Source organism: Podarcis pityusensis (assembly GCF_964106645.2).
Source record: "Podarcis pityusensis genome assembly, chromosome: 10".
Classification (NCBI taxonomy): domain Eukaryota; kingdom Metazoa; phylum Chordata; class Lepidosauria; order Squamata; family Lacertidae; genus Podarcis; species Podarcis pityusensis.
In genome coordinates this window covers 17,820,264-17,839,343 of record NC_138035.1, presented here as the reverse complement: position 1 = coordinate 17,839,343, position 19,080 = coordinate 17,820,264, and the positions used below count along the sequence as shown (strand labels likewise).

Sequence of the window (19,080 nt, the reverse complement as noted above, 5' to 3'; positions counted from 1 at the left end):
ATCAGTAACTTTCAGCAGAATGCCCCTTGCTACACCAGCAGTTTCATTGTGGACTAAGCAGCATTGTTTTCACAGGATAAAAAATAGCTGTCTTCTTCCTCCTCTTCTTCTTCTTCTTCTTCTTCTTCTTCTTCTTCTTCTTCTTCTTCTTCTTCCCGTTCCAATAAAGCAATGCAGAGGCCAATTGCAATCTTTGATCAAGAAGCTTCACCTCTTTGTTAGATCAGTAAATGTTAGACATACAAAAAGCAAGCCTAAGAGGTATGCAAACCTTTTCTTCAGGCTGTAGTATTGAAATGAAAAGCTTTTCCTCAATGTCCCTCACAGGTTCCCCAAGCACTAAAGGGGGGAGAGTCAAGGGTGGCCTAGGCATTTTAATATCTACAAGGTTGAGGGCGTCCTTAGTAAAGCTAGAGACACTGAAACACCTGGCTATGGCCTTACTAGTGAAAAGTAGATTCTTCACCCTGCTACTGATTAATGTATATCTCCCCCCCCCCCCCAAAGAGGCAAGCAGCTGATTAAAAACACCTGGCATGGGCTGGAAACATACATTGATGGTTTGATGACTCAAACCCCTGCAGCTTCAGTGCTAGTGGCTGGTGATCTTAATGCCAGAATTGGCCAGTCTGACGAAGCACTATATGCACACTTCCACGACTCGCCACCCATCGTGGAAGAAAACCACCTTATACCCACCAGACTCTCAAAAGACAAGGGATGTAATTATGCAGGTCTGTGCCTATTGCGTCTTTCTAACAAGCTGGACCTGGTCGTACTAAATGGGCGCAAGAATGGGGAGACCTGTGGGGAATTTACTTTTATATCAAATGCAGGAGCTTCCACTATCGACTATGTTATGGTATCATTTAATCTCCTAAATAGAGCCCTTGAGTGCAAAGTGGAGGAGAGGGTTGATAGTGATCATTTACCGCTCTGCCTCCTCCTGGATGCAAGAAAAGACTTATTTTGCAACGATAAACTTGAAGCCCCCAGGTCCTCCAACATGGAGTTGAGATACTCATGTATTAGGTGGTCCGAAAAGCTGAATGCCGAAACATCTGAAAGGCTATACTCGGACACATTCCTCATGAGAAGAGATAATCTCTTAAACCCACCATGTTCTGAATCTAGAATAATCTTGTTCCAGGATCTGATCTCACTTCTGCAACCCCACCTGATTCAAAAAAAGACATCGCGCCAACCTATATTCCCCAACAAATCCAAACCCTGGTTTGATCAGGAATGTATTGCTACAAAGCGTTCTTTGCTGGATAAGTACAGGAATTACAAATCAGCGAACTTACCCTTGCTTCCCAAGGAATGGTTCGAAGCCAAACGTAAATATAAAGATCTGATTAAAAAGAAAAAGCTTCAGGCCCAAAGGGGGGAGTGGCAACGTTTATTAGAGGCCTCTCGAAGGAAAGACTCAGCCACCTTTTGGAAAATAGTCGCGAAAAGTTGGCAAGACTCCCCGATTGAAATTGATTATACTATACCAGTTGGGATTTGGGAGGCTTACTTTCTATCTTTATATACATCAAATCAACATCTGCAGGCCCTGCCCCCAGATCCGAGTGATATTGGCACCGAATGGCCCCCAGTAGCAACTGAAGAGATCTATAGGCTCATCCAATCCCTTAAACCTGGAAAAGCACCCGGCGTAGACAACATTACACCGGAACTCCTTAAGGCTAATGTTGAATGGTGGGCCCCTGTGCTAGCTGCCCTATTTACCAGCATAGACCAATCGGCCACTATCCCTGAGGACTGGGGATTAGCAATCATCATCCCTTTATTCAAGAAAGGGAGCCGATCAGATCCGGCTAATTACAGGCCAATTAGCCGCCTAAGTATCATTAGCAAATTGTACGCTGCCCACCTATGTGGCAAATTAGTGGACTGGTTGGAACAAGACCACATTCTTTCAGAAGCACAGGCTGGTTTTAGGGCAAATCGGTCAACCTTAGACCAGGGCCTTGTTCTCCAACATCTTGCGGAGAAATATACATCAAGAAAAGGAGGTTCCCTATACGTGGCCTTTATAGATTTCAAATCTGCTTTGGATTTAATACCGAGGGACAGGCTTTGGGGAAAGCTAAGCGCCGCAAATATAAACAAACGCCTACTGTATCTCATCCACAGTCTATATGAAAATACACGGATCCGGGTAAGGTGTGACCGACAGGGCCACCTAGCCAAGGAAATCCAAATCCATCAGGGGGTTAGGCAAGGGTGTGTCCTTGCGCCTACTTTATTTAACTTCTATATCAACTCGCTAGTAGGAAATATGGAGAAAGAAAATGCCCATCCCCCCAAATTGGCTGGTACGCCCCTCCCGGTCCTTTTATATGCGGATGACACAGTTTTAATTTCTTTTTCTTGTGTTGGATTAAGAAAACTTTTGAGATCTTTCACCAAATACTGCAGCATCGAACAATTAACAATTAACTACAACAAATCCAAAGTCATGGTGTTCTCTAAAAAAGGAGGAGGCACAAATGGAGAATAGACAATCGCTTAATAGAACAGGTAGCACCCTTTAAATACCTGGGTGTAACCTTCCAGGAAAGGGACTCCTGGCGCTTTCAGATTAATAATACTATTGCAAATGCAGAAAGATCTACCAAAGCGTTAATAAGATTCTTCTATGGGAAAGGAGGCCAATACATACCGGCAGCCTCTCAGGTCTTTGCTGCCAACATACTATCACAATTGTTATATGGATCCCAGATCTGCAGCTTTAAAAACCTTACTCTCTTAGAGGCATTTCAAACTAAGTTTTTCCGCTGCCTGCTGGGGATCCCCTCTTGCGTATCCAACATAGCGGTCCGTTTGGAGGTTGGGCAAATTCCTATCAGTACTCGGATATGGATATTGAAGATCCATTATTGGCTAAAGCTTATTTTCTTCCCGGTTGGGCTGGCACCTTTAACCTTATTGGATACCTACCAATCCAAATGGAAAGCTACACTGCTGGAAAAGCTTAAAGGCTTGGGGATCCCACAGCAGACCCTGATAGCGACAGGCTTCGAGAAAGCTAGGACTACAATTCACCAGCGTATCTGGGACGTAGAATTACAATGCCACATGAGCGAAATGATCAAACATCCTGCAATAAGGGACCATGGGAGAGGTTTCTCTCCAGCTAACTATCTGTCAGGTCTTCAGGTACCCAAATACAGACGGTCTTTTACCCTCGCCAGATTCAACGTTCTCCCTTCTGCCTTACTTCAGGGCAGATTTGAGGGTAAACCATACACAGCACGGGTCTGCCCCTATGGCTCGTTGGAAGTTGAAACTGCTTCACATGTACTATTACGTTGTCGTCTTTATGAGGATATACGTTTGACTTTTATTACACCTGTTTTGCAAAAGTCCAGGAAAGAATCGGAACACCATAGTTTAAAACTACTGCTAGAGGACAAAAATCCCAAGACTACATTAAATGTAGCCAAATTCTGTGCGTCTGCAATTAATCGCAGGAAGCAAGTGGTATCCCATAATGACCAAACCCCCAAATATTAATTGCAGGGGGCACGCTAATAATTAATTTTAATTTTTTATATTTAAATGCTTGTTATACTCATATTGTCCTCTATATTTTTGATATATATTTTTTTTTTATGATCTGTGATATTGTGTGTGTTGACGCTGGTCTGTGACCGTATTAATAAATTCATTCATTCATTCATTCAAGCCTAAGAGGTATGCAAACCTTTTCTTCAGGCTGTAGTATTGAAATGAAAAGCTGTGAAACAAAATAATAAATGAAACATGTGGAGGCATCTGTTAACCCAATGAAGCTGGGTGTTCTGAGTGCATTGAACACACAAAGGATGTAAGGAAGGAAAGGAGCATACAAATAAGATCCCAAACTGCCTCTGGCTGTGTACACTTTGCCAGCACATGTAAAACACATTTGATGTGCACGACATTCCCCAAAGAATCCTGGGAACTGAGATTTGTTAAAGATGCTGGGAATGGTAGCTTTGTGAGGGGTAAACTACAGTTCCCAGAATTCTTTTCGAGGGGTCATGTGCTTTAAAAGTGCTCCAGATCATAGCATCACAGAAATGTGGACTTGGAAGGGACAGTGAGGATCATCTAGTTCAACCCCTTGCAATGCAGGAATCTTTCGCCCAACGTGGGGCTCAAACCCACAACGCTGAGATTAGAGTCTCATGCTGTACCAACTGAGCTGTCCCTCAGGGTGTGTTTGCTTACACAGTCATCTTCTGGTTTGGAGTAAACAGCATCAGAATGCAATGCATCATAAGAAATGTTAGGATGGATAAAGGATGTGGAACATGGCACCATGTGCACAATGCTCACCCTGAATTCAGATTAAAAGGAAAAGTGTCCACAGCCTCCGCCTTTACTGGAAGGTTAAGGTTACGCAAAGCAGGGGATGAGTGGGAGACAGCAAATAGCAACAAATGATTTCAGCAAGGACATTTTGAATATTGTTACAGATTCCAGAGGATAGAATGCATGCATATAATATGGTCAGAAGTCATTTGAGGTCATGGTGGCAGACAATCAAAACCCTCTTTACTCCTCAGAGCCAGCAATGGTCATTCCTGCCCACCCCTTCCTCAGATGTGGAAGCAGCGACTTTGTAATTTAGAAGTTTCCCCTCGTGTCCTCCTTCCCACAGACATCTGGTTGGCCACTGGGAGAACAGGTTGCTGGACTAGATGGGCCACTGGCCTGATTCAGCAGGCCCTTCTTATTTTCTGAAGTTATTTCAAATCATCTTGGTAATAAATCTCAGGCTCTGCAGCTGCTTATTTTTATGAATGTTAATCCTCCCCCCCCCTTGTGCTATTTTCAGTATACGACTCACCCCCTTGTAACTGCTATTTGACACATTAGGGAGAAACTACACAGCTCACACTTCTTGAACCAATATGCAAATCAAAATGCAGTTATCCTGAGAAAGTGGCAATTCTCTGAATTTTGTGATGCAGTTGTACAGCTACAGAACCATTACAAAAATGCATACAGTGGTACCTCGGGTTAAGTACTTCATTCATTCCGGAGGTCTGTTCTTAAGCTGAAACTATTCTTAACCTTAAGCAACACTTTAGCTAATGGGGCCTCCAGCTGCTGCTGTGCCGCTGGAGCACGATTTCTGTTCTCATCCTGAAGCAAAGTTCTTAACCTGAAACACTATTTCTGGGCTAGCGGAGTCTGTAACCTGAAGCGTATGTAACCTGAAGCGTATGTAACATGATGTACCACTGTATAGTGGGGTAAAGTATGCATTAAAGAGCATATATCAGTGAAAACACCGTGCAAACATGCTTTATTTTAGCCAAAAGTGCAAAGAAAAATGTGTATGGTAAGAGAAATCTGCAATGATGAATTTTCAAGGGATTTTGTTTTCATCCCAAACTGATATGGCAAAGTGAGGAACTGAAGAGTGGAAAATGAGATGCTGGGATGCTGGGAGGAACTGATATTCACAGATTTGCCCAGTTTTTTCCATGAAAAAGGACCCAGGCTCAGAAGGAGATGAATTAGAGATGAAAGACGAGTCCTCATTCCACATCTGGTGGGTAATACTGTGGGTGATCAGCGTATCTGAAACAAAACAAAAGAGAGTTCAGCGTATCTGAAACAAAACAAAACAAAAGATCAGCGTATCTGAAACAAAACAGAAGAGAGTACACTCAGGGGTAGGGAAGATGCACAAGCAACGAAAATTGATCTGTTGCTAGCCATTGCCTCATGAGACCATTTCACACAGTGCTCCCCGAGTTTGCCATCAAATGCCTGATCTGCTGAATATCTGGGAGGCTGAAAGTCAAAATGGTCCACCATATTACAGTCTAAAACTTGCAATATCGGGATGATCATATGTCCGTCTTCTCACTAGAGAAAATAACCCCTAGATGATGAACACAGCCCTGGTTGCTGATCAAAGTGGTACAAAAGGGTTCGGTCAAAGGTCTCCCTCCTCTTCCCCAGCATCTTTTTGAGACTTTCAGGTAGGGGCAGAAGGACAAATGCTGTTTTGGGAGTCCCTTACTGGCAGTAATGCATGAGGAAGCCATCTTCCCCCCATCAAATGCTCCTGGGAATGTCTGCACATCATTGTATGGCATTGGTCTCAAGGGTATTTGGAAGCCTGGTTTCAAAGCACAGAGCAACTGTCGGGGGAGCAGCAAAGCTACAACTTGCTTTATACAGTGGAAAAAGATCCTGAATTGCCATGGGGTAAATTATGGGGAGATTAGAAGTCCACCCCAAACATTACATTTTGTCAGAAACTGGACTTTTTCAAGACTGTCTAGGGCCAAAAACTACTGGGAGAGCTCGGTCGGTAAGGATGGAACTCTTAATCTCAGGGCCATGGGTTTGAGCCCCATGCTGGGCAAAAGATTCCTGCATTGCAGGGGGCTGGACTAGATGACCCCCGTGTCCCTTCCAACTCTACAATTCTATGACAGGGACACTTGTCCATACACTTGCACCCCATTCCAACTATGCATGGGGCTTTGGTACAATGGATCCACAGTAATTCCTTCTATAGTTTCACCTAATTCTCTATGAAGAGAAGAGATGGATGCCAGATCTCTTCTTCCTTTTGCTCTCGCAGTATGAATTCTTGCAGGAAGCACTTTTATGTATTCATATGTATACAATTTAAATATGACTTACACGTCCCATTTTAAATAGCTCATGTTTTTGTGAAGGCCATCAATGGATTTCATATCCTCCTCAGACAGCTGGAAAGTAAATGCCTGTCAAGAGGAGAAAATAATAATAATGCTGAGGTGGTTTTTAATCATGTCTTCTTTTTGCACCTCAGAGCTGTGCACTGTTTTCCAGCAACAGAGAAACCAAAGCGAACTTTGCTACCACCTTCCAAAGTTCAATTCCTTCCTTCAACAGCTTCAGTCCAGATGTCCTCCCACTGAGGGAATTTTATATGCATAGTAATGTTGGTTTGCAATAGAACAGGAGTGGGGAAACTGTGGCCCCCCAGATGTGGATGGACTCCAACTCCCCATCAGTCTTCGCCATCATGACCAATTAATTGTCAAGATGAGGGAAGTCACAACCCAGCAAATATAGTTTAGTACTTCTTCAGTAGTCACAGCTGTCCATGAAGGCACAGGTCAATTCTGTGTCCAGGGCAGCTGACTACCAGCTCCATCTGGGATGCAGGCTGAAACGCTACCTGCCTGCAGACTGTCTCGCCAGAGTGGTGCATGCTCTAGTTATTTCCCACTTGGACTACTGCAAAAGGGCTACCTTTGAAGGTGACCCTGAAGCTAAAACAGATCCAGAATGCGGGAGCTAGACTGGTGACTGGGAGTGGCCGCCGAGACCATATAACACCGGTCCTGAAAGGGCCATATTAGCTCCCAGTACATTTCCGAGCAAATTCAAATTGTTGGTGCTGACCTTTAAAACCTTAAATGGCCTCGGCCCAGTATACCTGAAGGAGCGTCTCCACACCCGTCGTTCAGCCTGGACACTGAGGACCAGCACCAAGGGCCTTCTGGTGGTTCCCTCACTGCGAGAAGCCAAGTTACAGGGAACCAGGCAGAGTGCCTTCTTGGTAGTGGCACTCACCCTGTGAAATGTCCTCCCATCAGATGTGAAGGAAATAAACAACTATCTGACTTTTAGAAGACATCTGAAGGCAGCCCTGTTTAGGGAAGTTTTTAATGTTTGATGTTTTATCATGCTTTTAACATTCTGTTGGGAGCTGCCTAGAGTAGCTGGGAAAACCCAGCCAGATGGATGGCGTATAAATAAATTATTATTATTATTATTATTATTATTATTATTATTATTATTATTAATGCAGTGTATAGCTAAACTGCCGAGTTATGTGACCCGTGAGTTCACAGTGTTCAAATGTTGTGCTTTTTCAGTATTGTTTTTTAATGGATTTATATATGCTCCTTTACCTGGACGTCTTCCTCAATTTGTTCTCTGGTGTCGGCCTTCACTATGACCACCAGGCCGCGCTGCAGTTGGTAACGAATAGCCACGAGAGCTGGGCTTTTGTTGTACTTCTTGGCGATCGCAACCAACAGAGGGACTTCAAGCAGGGGAGGAGCTTCTGGATTTAACCTGTTGGAGAGCAACATGCAGAGAAGGTGTGTTTCTGGTGTCAAGATGCACAAATATACACACACAAATATAGGATGGAGGACACTTGGCTTGACAGCAGTATATATGAAAAGGATCTAGGGGTCTTTGTAGACCACAAGCTTAACATGATTCACAGTGTGATGCAGCAGGAAGAGAAGCTAATGCTATTCTAGGCTGCATCAGCAGAAGTATAGTGTTCCCATCAAGGGAAGTAATAGCAGCACTCTATTATCCATTGGTCAGACTTCACCTGGAATACTGTGTCCAGTTCTGGACTCCACAGTTTAGGAAGGATATTGACAAGCTGGAACATGTGCTGAGGAGGGTGAACAGAATGATAAAATATCTGGAACCTGAGCCGCATGAGGAATGGTTCAAGGAGCTAAGAATGTTTAGCATGGAGAAGGATAGATGAACAGGTGATGTGGTAACCATCTTTAAATATCAGAAGGGCTGCCTCATGGAAGATGGAGCTCGCTAGTTTTTTATTGCTACAGAGGGTAGGACCTGAATCAATGGATTCAAATTACAAGAAAGTTGATTTTGACTAAAAATTAGGAAGAATATTCTGGCAGTAAGAGCTGTTCAACAGTGGAATGGACTCCCTGAGAGGGTAGTGACGAGGGGTTGTATATAAATCTAAGTAAGTAAGTAAGCAAGTATTCTGTATTTAATGTTTGCTTGGTTGGTTGGTTGATGTGAGTTAATTTAATTTTTTAGTATCCCATTCTCCACCATAAATTGCAGCCAGAGTGGGAACCCTAAGCTTTGCATAAGTTCAAAAATGTACTTGGGGGGCAGGGGTAACTAAGAAAGAAAAGAAAAAAGCCCCAACAGTCCAATGGGGATGGTGTCTGCTCAGTCTATAAAGAATCCTGAGTACCTGTTGGAGAGAAAATATGGAGCATTGGGGCAGGAGGTCAAATGTAATGGAGTTTCCTGGAAGAAGGCATGGCTCACTGGACTGAAGCCAGAACAGGAGAACTCAGTATTGCTAAGTTTTGTTGCTGGTCCCACTTGTGAAAAATAATCATTAGAGTGGCTTCCAATATAGATGAAAACAATAGAAACATAGGGAACAGGCTATGTAAAAAGTGAAATGCTATAATAATTTCAATGCAAGGCTGGATGGAGGGCCCTTTCATCCCTGCCAGTCATCCCTGCAACCAACAGGACAGCAGAGCAACATGGAAAGAGTGTGCATTTTTGGTGGCCAGAATATAGATATCAGCATTGGCCGGGCCATCCAATATATGCTATCTTTAAAGGTCGGTTAGTTGATTTGAATTAATTTAAGTTTTTAGTATAGTGCTTTTCCCCCAATAAATCACAAGCTCATACTTTGCATGTGGATCATTCTGTAGCCAGAATGGTAGCATCCATGCACAAAAGAGAGGTCTTTTTCTTTGCTGAGGTACAATCAGTATTTGGGGGGGGGGGGATGCAACGGCACTTTCCCCCCTGGCGCCGTTGGACCCGCCCTCACTTAAATATAGTGCACCCTCCTCACAGAACACCAATTCCACGAATTCCTACAAACTACCCCAGATTATCTTGTGGGGGTTTTCCCTTGTGTGAGGGAAAACTTAATACTTTGGATTTGATCAAATAAACAACAAAGATTTTGTTAAACAAAGGAAGTTTACGACACAAGTGGGTGAAACATAGGATACTTCAGATTATAATGCTCTTTCACTTCAGTTCTTTCTCAGTTGTTGCACGGCTGTTGCCCCTTAATACTTTGGTTCTTAAACAAGGTGGTACTTCCTGTCAGTTACACACCGCTTTGACAACCCTACTCCTGAGGTACTCCAAGTAACAGACCCAAGGGATCTCCATAGCCCTCTTAACTGGTTTGGGCGTCTTCTCTTTTTGTAGAAGAATCGCTCCCCTCCTGACTGGAATGAGACCTAAGTGGGCTGTCATTTCCCAGCTTCCACTTCTCCTGGCTCAGCTTCAGCCTCCCAGTTAATTCCTGGCCTGTTACTTTTACAGGATGCCACACACGGTCCTTCACACTAAGCTCAGAGACTCCTTTCTCTAGCTTGTCATATTCCTCAGAGTGGATGTTTCCACCCAGAAGCAACTCTCTCTCTCTCCCTCCCTCCCTATTCTCCCAACCTACCAAACTGTCTCTCCAAATCCTCTCCTTTTCAACTCCCCCTCCTGGAACCCCAGCCAAAAAGAAAAAGAAAACACTTGGGGACCCAACCTGGCCAGCAAAACAAACTTTTCCGTCACAGGGGTACCTAAGGAGGGAAAGAAACGCCAAAAGAATCCTGTGTGACAGTTGGAGAGTTGAGATGGAAAAGAGGGAGGGAGTTCAAATGAAATGGAGGATCCTGGAAGAATGCACAGCTCATTGTCTTGAAGGAGAACTCAATATTTGTCGCTGGTCCCACTTGCTAAAAATAAGCATTTAAGTGGCTTCCAAGATAGATAAAAACAACACAATTCAAAATTCTGAGACACATGAAACAAGCTATGTAAAAAGAGAAATGCTATAATTATTTAAATGCAAGGCCGGGTGCAGGGCCCTTTCATTCCTGACATTCTACTGCTTAAAGCACCATTAAAGATAATATAAATGTGATTTGAAAACAGCACAAAATTTCAGAAGCAGAAATTATTAAATAGCCCCCTGCCTGTAACATTTAAAAACATGTGTTTGGGAGAAGTCAAACAGTTATATTAAAAAAAATGTCTAAAATGGGAGGTGAAGAGCTTTGCAAATCTCTCTCTGGAATGAGTTCCCCAATTGTGGGGCCACTACAGAAAAGGCCCTGGTGCTGGTATCCAACATGAGGATCTTTATTAATTGTGGGGCCAAGAGTACAACCTTCAGAGCTGATCTGGATGCTGGCGAATAGTGGGCCTAGGTGGTGCCTGAGGTGGTCCTCAAACGTTTTGGCTTCATCTCTTACCATTTTGGGTCCCTTTGAGATCCCAGGACACAATATCCTTCTAGGATGATATCGTTTGACTTGCAGAAGGCCAGCAGCTTGCTTTGGTTCCGATAAGGATGGCATTCAACCTGTAGATTCAAAATCCCCCAACACAACCCAAAAGTGAGAATTCAGGTGAAACAAAGAATACCATGAAATAAAGGAAAGGCAGAAAAGCAGAACCATGCTATTATTTCTTGAAATATCCTGTTGTTACCATTCTTAAAGTGTGTTGTGTTTTCTGATGCATCAGAATCTTTAGAGGACCATTCTTGCATTTGTGGTTTCCATCCATGCTCCTCATCCATGAAATATGTGTTAGCTGAAGATGGGGGACAGGGCTTATTCCCCCTCAGTCTCCTCTCACTCCAGCCCTGTTGAGCCATTATACCCAAAGAAGAAATATCCTGGGCACACTGTCCTGCCTACAGTGTCTCTATTTCTGGCCACTCAGTCTCTGAATTTTCTATTTTGAGCAGAAAGATCTGATGGGGGATTTGCGTGGCTTTCCAGCAAGCTGAGCAGATGATCTGGGACTCTGCTTTATCAGGGTCTCAATCAACTGAAATTTCCAATCAAATTGAGTGTATGATATGTTAATAAAGTAGTTTAGCCAAAATGCTGCGCTGCTGAGTGTGTCACGCGAATTGATAACACTCTGCTGTTCCTAAGCATGCTGATGCCTCTTGGTATCAGACGCTGTGATGTTCGGGCTGGAGAAAGCTTTTGAAGCTCCCGAATGACTGACCAGGAGGGAGAGAACATGCCAGTCGGGCATGTGTCTCTATCAGAGTCCTACTTGCTTGTAGAATGATCCTGACACTGACTGCTTGCAGGCCTACTTCTACCTGAGATGCTTGTTTCAAACATTATGGACTTCTCCACACTTCCTTTGTCTGAGGATTCAGAAATCTTGATTAAATGAGAACCCATTACTGGTTCTAGGAATTTAGGGGAGTCCACCCCACAACTCATAACCATATCTTCTTGTGACTGGATCTGCAACCTTATAGCCTTAAGCAAGTTTTTTCAGAGAATGGCTGTGTTCATCACAAGAAAGGTCCTCTCACAGAAGAGCTTAAATAAAGAAGCTTTCAACAGTGTTTGGAACAAACCCCTACAAAAGGCAATCACACTTGACCTGGTTTATCACTGGCTTGTATTTCAATCCTGGCTTGTTCAGGATCATTTTCAGCTGCTTCCGGGTGAAGTTGGACACTCCGATGGACCTCACCAAGCCGGCATCTTTGCACGCCTCCATTGCCTGGCAAAGAAAACACAACATGTTTGTTGAGTGATGTTTGTTGAATAGCTGAGGCCACACCTTTTTCCAGACTAAGATTGGAGTCTTATAGTTCACCAGCTCTCATAGGAGCCATTGTGTGAGTCATTGTTCTGGACATGCCTCCTCTGGTGGAAGGCTACTGTGCTCTGTATCTGAATGACTCAAGGGATGGATTTCCTAATTTCCTACCTCCCATGTCTGACGAAGATCTACGTTGTCAATAATCAATTTTTTGTCTTTTCCCATGGGAAATAAATCTGGTCCAGGCTGGAAAAGAAGGAGGGGGAGGGAATGAGTGCATTTCAGGCTTAGAAGTTCACAAGCACCACATTTCACATTCTTGTTTATTCAAGAGGGATAAAGTGTTACTTTATCCAGGAAAAAATACTTATGGTGAAATATTAGGTAAAGGTAAAGGTAAAGGACCCCTAGACAGTTGAGTCCAGTCAAAGGTAACTATGGAGTTATGGTGCTCATCTCGCTTCCATACTGAGATAGCTGGCATTTATACTCATACAGCTTTCCGGGTCATGTGGCCAGCATGACTAAACCTCTTCTGGCACAATGGAATACCATGACGGAAACCAGAGCACACGGAAACACCATTTACTTTCCTGCCACAATGGTACTAATTTATCTACTTACACTGGCGTGATTTCTAACTGCTAGGTTGGCAGAAGCTGGGACAGAGCAATGGGAGCTCACCCCATTCCAGGGATTTAAACCGCCGACCTTCTGATCGACAAGCCCAAGAACCTCAGTGGTTTAGTCTACATCTCCACCAGCATACCCCCATTGCAATATTAACTCAGTCTTGTCTCTTTTAACCCAGGGGTGGGAATCAGTGGATCTCCAGGCTTTGCTGACCTCCAAGTCCCATCAGCTGCAGCCAGCAAGGACAGTGATCAGATGATAGGAGTTGCAACTGAGGAACATCTGGAAGGCCACAGGTTACCCAAACATGCTTTAATTCCCCCCCCCCCCATAGAACAAACTGTCTTCTCTCTCTGCACAGGTCTGTCTCCCCATCTCTCCAACCCCTTTTTTCTTCCCTCGCTCCCTCGCCAAGTCCTGCTATGCAGATGATTTCTTACATATGATGCCCATGTAGTTAATGTAATAAGTATATGCAGCTGTTTTCTTTAACTGGCATGGTTTCTCCCCCCAAATCTGGGAGCGGTCATCCCTTGATTGAGATATAGTAAAGCAGAGAACTGTCAGCATCTCTAGGAAATAACAATTCCCAATGTTCCTTCAGGGAATCAAATATTTTTAGTAGGCTCTCCCCTCCCAATCAAATATTGTACTCAGTACTTGCATTATGACATCAATAATTATTTACCTTCATAGAATACGGATTGTGCATTAAGAACAGATCCATGTAGTCAAACTGGAGTTTCTTCAGGGATTCTTCCACGCTTTTCCGAACCAGCTCTGGGCGGTGGAAAGTACTCCAGAGCTGTCAAAAATATAAAGAGATTTATATTTTCACACAGCAATAGAGTTTTTGGGTCTCGGGACAGTTTAGCTCTGGCAGATGACTATTCCAGTGTGCACAGTGTTAAGGACGCACTCAAATATTGTTCTGAAGAGTATTTTGAATTGCTGTGGTGAGGTAAAGCAAATTTAAAGTCATCATTGCTAATAAACAGTATTTTTACCATTTATTTATGAAATTTATATATAGCCCTTCATCAAAAGATTGCATCATGATGCAGGCACTATATTTTACAGTGGCACCTTGGGTTACAGACACTTCGGGTTACAGACACTGCTAACCCAGAAGTAGTACCTCAGGTTAAGAACTTTAGCTCAGGATGAGAACAAAAATCCCGCACCAGTGGTGCGTTGGCAGTGGGAGGCCCCATTCGCTAAATTGGTACCTCAGGTTAAGAACGGTTTCAGGTTAAGAACGGACCTCTGGAACGAATTAAGTACGCAACCAGAGGTACCACTGTACTCTTTTTTTTAAAAAAATGCCAAACTCACTCACTTTTCCAGTGTAGAAAATGTCTTCCCTTTTTATTGTTCCATCTGCAATCTTCGCACGAACGGCCCGCCCAACGTGCTCCTCTGTCTGGTATACATATGCACTATCAATAAGACGGAAGCCGTATTCTATTGCTATCTTTGCAGCCTCCTCACACTTACTTTTTGGAACCTGCCGGTTGAAAAGGTGAAAAGGTTAGTCAAGGTCTCTGCTTCAGTGGGGAAATTAATATCAGAGGGTACCTGTAAGTAACACTGAGCATCGGTGGACATTTTCAAACTAGACCTGAGTCTCAGGGACTCAGCTAGGCTGGATCTAAACACATCAAAGGAAAAGAAAGAAAAAGCGCAAAGAAAAAGCAATTTATGTATACAGTATGTGTTGCATGTGCGATATAACATTGTGCTACCAGATGGCGAAATGGAGTCTTGTTTTTCTCTACCTGTTTTCCCTGTTTAAATTTACAGCACTTTAAACTGAAACGCTTCTTTGATGTGTCTAGATCCATCCCTGCTGATGTCTGGGTCCTCTCGTGGGATCTCTTTCATGAGGCAAGGTGGCACTGACCAGCAATGACAAAAGGGCTCCAATCAAAGTTGCAAGGTGGTGAGTTGCCATTTTAATTTCCCACAATCCCTCCTCCAGCACACACCAAGGCACTATGGGAAATTAAAACGGGTGCTCCCAGATAGCTGCCAGGTGGGAAACAGGATGAAATCTTATCTTGTGTTTGTGATATGTGTTAGAATTCCTGCTCCATGATTGCAGTCCTAGGATTGTTGTCTATCACATGACGGTATATGTTTTGACTCCACAGAGTGGGAAGTGATGGAGACAGGATGTTTGTGTTACTGTGTTCCGTGAAGTGGGACTATTGTCCTTTGTTCTTTTTCTTTTTTCTCTCTGATGCTAGAGAGAGAGGGTGCCATGTTGCAGCGCTCCGTGTGTGTTTATATCTAAATAAAGTAGATTAGGAAAAATGGTGAGTTGATGAGGTCTGTTACGCAAATTGCGCAAACTCTGCGGATCCCTATATGTGCCGGTTTCGGTTGGCATCAGTCGCTGTGATGTTCGGGCAGAAGAAAGCTTTTGAAGAAGAAGAAGAAGAAGAAGAAGAAGAGTTTGGATTTGATATCCCGCCTTTCACTCCCTTTAAGGAGTCTCATAGCGGCTAACATTCTCCTTTCCCTTCCTCCCCCACAACAAACACTCTGTGGGGTGAGTGGGGCTGAGAGACTTCAAAGAAGTGTGACTGGCCCAAGGTCACCCAGCAGCTGCATGTGGAGGAGCGGAGACGCAAACCCGGTTCCCCAGATTAGGAGTCTACCGCTCTTAACCACTACACCACACTGGCTCTCAAACGATCGACCAGGAGGGAGGGAACATGCCAGTCAGGCATGTGTCTCTGCCAGGGTCCTACTTGTGTGTAGGCTGAGCTCCTGACAGTATGCACATGTATGGGAAATAGCAATTTCTGAGTGCCAAACATGCCAGATTTATTCATGGATTTATTAATGGTCAGGCAACGAGAGACAATTTTTAAGACTTTCAAGATCACATCAATAAGTCAGCAGAGTCATTGCAACCCCCTTATAACACATGTATCTCTATGGAGAGTACTAATTAATTAGTGAACCTTTTAGAAGAAGAAGAGTTTGGATTTGATATCCCACTTTATCACTACCTGAAGGAGTCTCAAAGCGGCTAACATTCTCCTTTCCCTTCCTCCCCCACAACAAACACTCTGCGAGGTGAGTGGGGCTGAGAGACTTCAAGAAGTGTGACTGGCCCAAGGTCACCCAGCAGTTGCATGTGGAAGAGCAGAGACGCGAACCCAGTTCCCCAGATTATGAGTCTATCACTCTTAACCACTACACCACACTGGGTCTCTATTATGTATGCACAGTACCTTACTGTTTCGTAGCTGACAATACCATAAAATGTACTCCATGTTTTGGTTTGACTTTTATGTTATATTGATGGTGTTACTATTATAACACACACACACACACACACACACACACACACACATTATTGTGAAAAAATGAAATATTAAATGGTGTGTGTGTAAAAATTTGATGTGAGTGGGGTTTTGGCTCTATGCCTGAATTCCTTCTAACTCTGGATATAAGAAGGAACCAATTGCTGAAATAGGTATGCAAGTCTCTTGGCAATGGCCCCTTAAGTATGGAATGTTAAGGAAATAAATGAAGCAGCTCTGTGCCAGAGGGCAAATAGGTGGGTAGTTAGAAAGACAAAAACTAGGGTGTGTGTGAGGGAGAGATCCAGGAGTTGGAAGCAGAAAGCAGGCTGGGCAGCTGAGAGATGGAGCCAAGCCTGATTTCTGCTGGAATCCAAGGCTATGGCCGTGGGAGAAGAAAGCCAATGATGTGAACCCCTCCATCCTTGTTGTTGGCATCTGTCTGTCTCTAGAGACAATGGAGTGTGCCTCCGGGGGAAAGTAAAAATTGCTGTGTTAGCAGTACCAAAGTGACTTCCCTGGGGGTGCAAGCCTGGGCAGTGGGTATAGAGATCCTGGGCTGCCCAGATGAAAAGACTCCCCTCTCATCCTCGCTGATGTGATCCAAAGGAACACAGACTAATACATTTGGCACCAGCTTGGCTGCAGGAGTTGCCAGAAGGAGGCATGCAATGCACCACCCAACCGTCTTAGGAACTCCAGCCCAGATTTGTGTAGGGTTTACTCCTTTTCTTCTCCTGAAGATATCCCACAAGGCAGCAGAGTTTTCCTTCTCCTAGATAGGCTACCTCCCTAGCTGAATGAGGCCCACCTGCCCCTCATTTCTCTCTATGGCCCATACAGAAACCGCCTTCTTGACCGTTGGTTCCACTAGTAATTGCATCTGTTCAATCTGCCAGAGCCTCTCTTCACATGCAGGATTGAAAATGAGCCATCAGTTAACTTGTCAGTTATTTTGGTTCAAACAGCGGAACACTGTTGAGGAAGTCTCTTCGTCAGCATGTATCTCTTTGTATAAAATAGATTCTACCCTCGCTTTATATGTGAATGGAGCAGACATATGAATTGGAATTGGAAAAATGGAAAAAGGAAAATTCCTTTGAAAAACTGAGTGGTAACTTTTATTTGGTAAATTCCTGATATTCCTAGAAATTACTTTAATTACAAAACAAGAACGTACATTGATCCCTTCATTTGTGTTGCTGGTGATATGGACCAAATGAAGATGGTTTGGATAAAGAATTGATTCTATATTTATTGTTAGTGTCCAGAATAGTTAGCTAATGGCTGGTAATTTTGGATAATATTGTTATTCCCAACAAAACTACGGTAATAGTGGGCACTTATAGTTCTATAGAAATATTTTTCAAAATATCACTAGAAATTTTGCACTGGGGACTTTGAACCCTGCAGCAATTCACACTGGAAACTATAAACCATCCAAGTCTTGCACAAAACATTATTTGCTCCTGAATCTGCTGGCTCAGGACCCTTGTTGAATGAGAAGCAGAGCTGTTGTATTCTTGCAAAGCAACTGTTGTATTCTTAGCTGCTGTGACCCAAGAAGTTCTCATGCACAATTGGCTTCTCAGATCAGGTGAGGTATCGCATGCGGTGCTTTGCAATGTATGAAGCATCCAGAAGCTGGCAGGCATTTTGCTCTTCAAAAACAAGTTACAACAATCTGAGAGTTAAATGTGTTACTTACAGTGTCCGGGGTATAGGTTCCAAACCCCAATACGGGGATTTTGTTCCCATCATTCATTGTAATGCCACGGTCTTTGCTAAGTGCCATTTTCTGCTTCTGTGCTTGTTCAGTTCTTGGCTCCAGGCTGAAACTGATCAACACTCTTGTGGCGAAAGCAAAAACTTGAGTGAGAAAAATGAAGTTCGTGTTTCCAATAAAATGTCTTTTGTTGGCACAAAAGGAGGGAGTGCTTAAATACTCTGAAGAAATGAGAGAGAAGGGTGGGGAAACCTATGGCCAACTTTTTATCAGTTATTTTCAGCGGAATGTCCTTTGATGCCCCACAATTTTCATTGTTGACTTAGCAGCATTGCTTTCACAGGATAAATAACCCATGACCAACTTTTTATCAGTAACTTTCAGCAGAATGTCCTTTGCTACACCAGCAGTTTCATTGTGGACTAAGCAGCATTGCTTTCACAGGATAAAAAATAGCTTTCTTCTTCTTCTTCTTCTTCTTCTTCTTCTTCTTCTTCTTCTTCTTCTTCTTCTTCTTTTTCTTCTTCTTCTTCTTCTTCTTCTTCTTCGCGTTTCAATAAAGCAATGCAGAGGCTTATTGCAATCTTCAATCAAGAAACTTCACCTCTTTGTTAGATCAGTAAATGTTAGACATACAAAAAGCAAGCCTAAGAGGTATGCAAACCTTTTCTTCAGTATTGTAATGAAAACACATGCTCAGAAACAAAATAAGAAATGAAATAAATGGAGGCATCTGTTAACCCAATGATGCTGGGTGTTCTGAGTGGAACATGGCGCCATGTGCACAACGCTCAGCCTGAATGCAGATTAAAAGGAAGAGTGTCCACAGCCTCGGCCTTTACTGGAGGGTTCAGGTTACGCAAACCAGGGGATGAGTGGGAGACAGCAAATAGCAACAAATGATTTCAGCAAGGTCATTTTGAATATTGTTACAGATTCCAGAAGATAAAATGCATGCGTATAACATCATCTGCTGTGAAATAGAGTGACCAGAAAAACATAGAAGTTTTTTTAAATTGAATTATGTTGCCTACA

At 43.3% G+C, this 19,080-nt stretch overlaps 1 protein-coding gene and 1 long non-coding RNA gene across 3 annotated transcripts; one reads left to right on the top strand and one right to left on the bottom strand.

Annotated features, from left to right (window-relative positions):
• Nucleotides 1-4,866: 4,866 nt before the first annotated feature.
• On the bottom strand, nt 4,867-18,523 carry LOC308486383 (aldo-keto reductase family 1 member C3-like). Of its 2 annotated transcripts, XR_013991034.1 has the most exons (10): nt 18,028-18,523; nt 14,342-14,509; nt 13,691-13,807; nt 12,538-12,615; nt 12,205-12,327; nt 11,043-11,152; nt 7,932-8,097; nt 6,670-6,752; nt 5,296-5,589; nt 4,867-4,981 (listed from the first exon to the last, which is right to left on the bottom strand). XR_013991034.1 is itself a non-coding variant. In XM_081023197.1 (9 exons), the coding sequence occupies exons 1-9, from the start codon at nt 18,112-18,114 to the stop codon at nt 5,547-5,549; spliced, it is 975 nt and encodes a 324-aa protein (XP_080879323.1). In that variant the 5' UTR covers nt 18,115-18,523; the 3' UTR covers nt 5,295-5,546. The 2 variants fall into 2 exon arrangements, 1 of the variants encoding a protein (XP_080879323.1); XM_081023197.1 differs by lacking the exon at nt 4,867-4,981 and having other exon boundaries at nt 5,295-5,589.
• On the top strand, nt 5,545-6,766 carry LOC308486510. The gene is made up of 2 exons (XR_013991110.1): nt 5,545-5,609; nt 5,672-6,766. It is a non-coding gene; the product is annotated as an uncharacterized lncRNA (long non-coding RNA).
• Nucleotides 18,524-19,080: the final 557 nt, after the last annotated feature.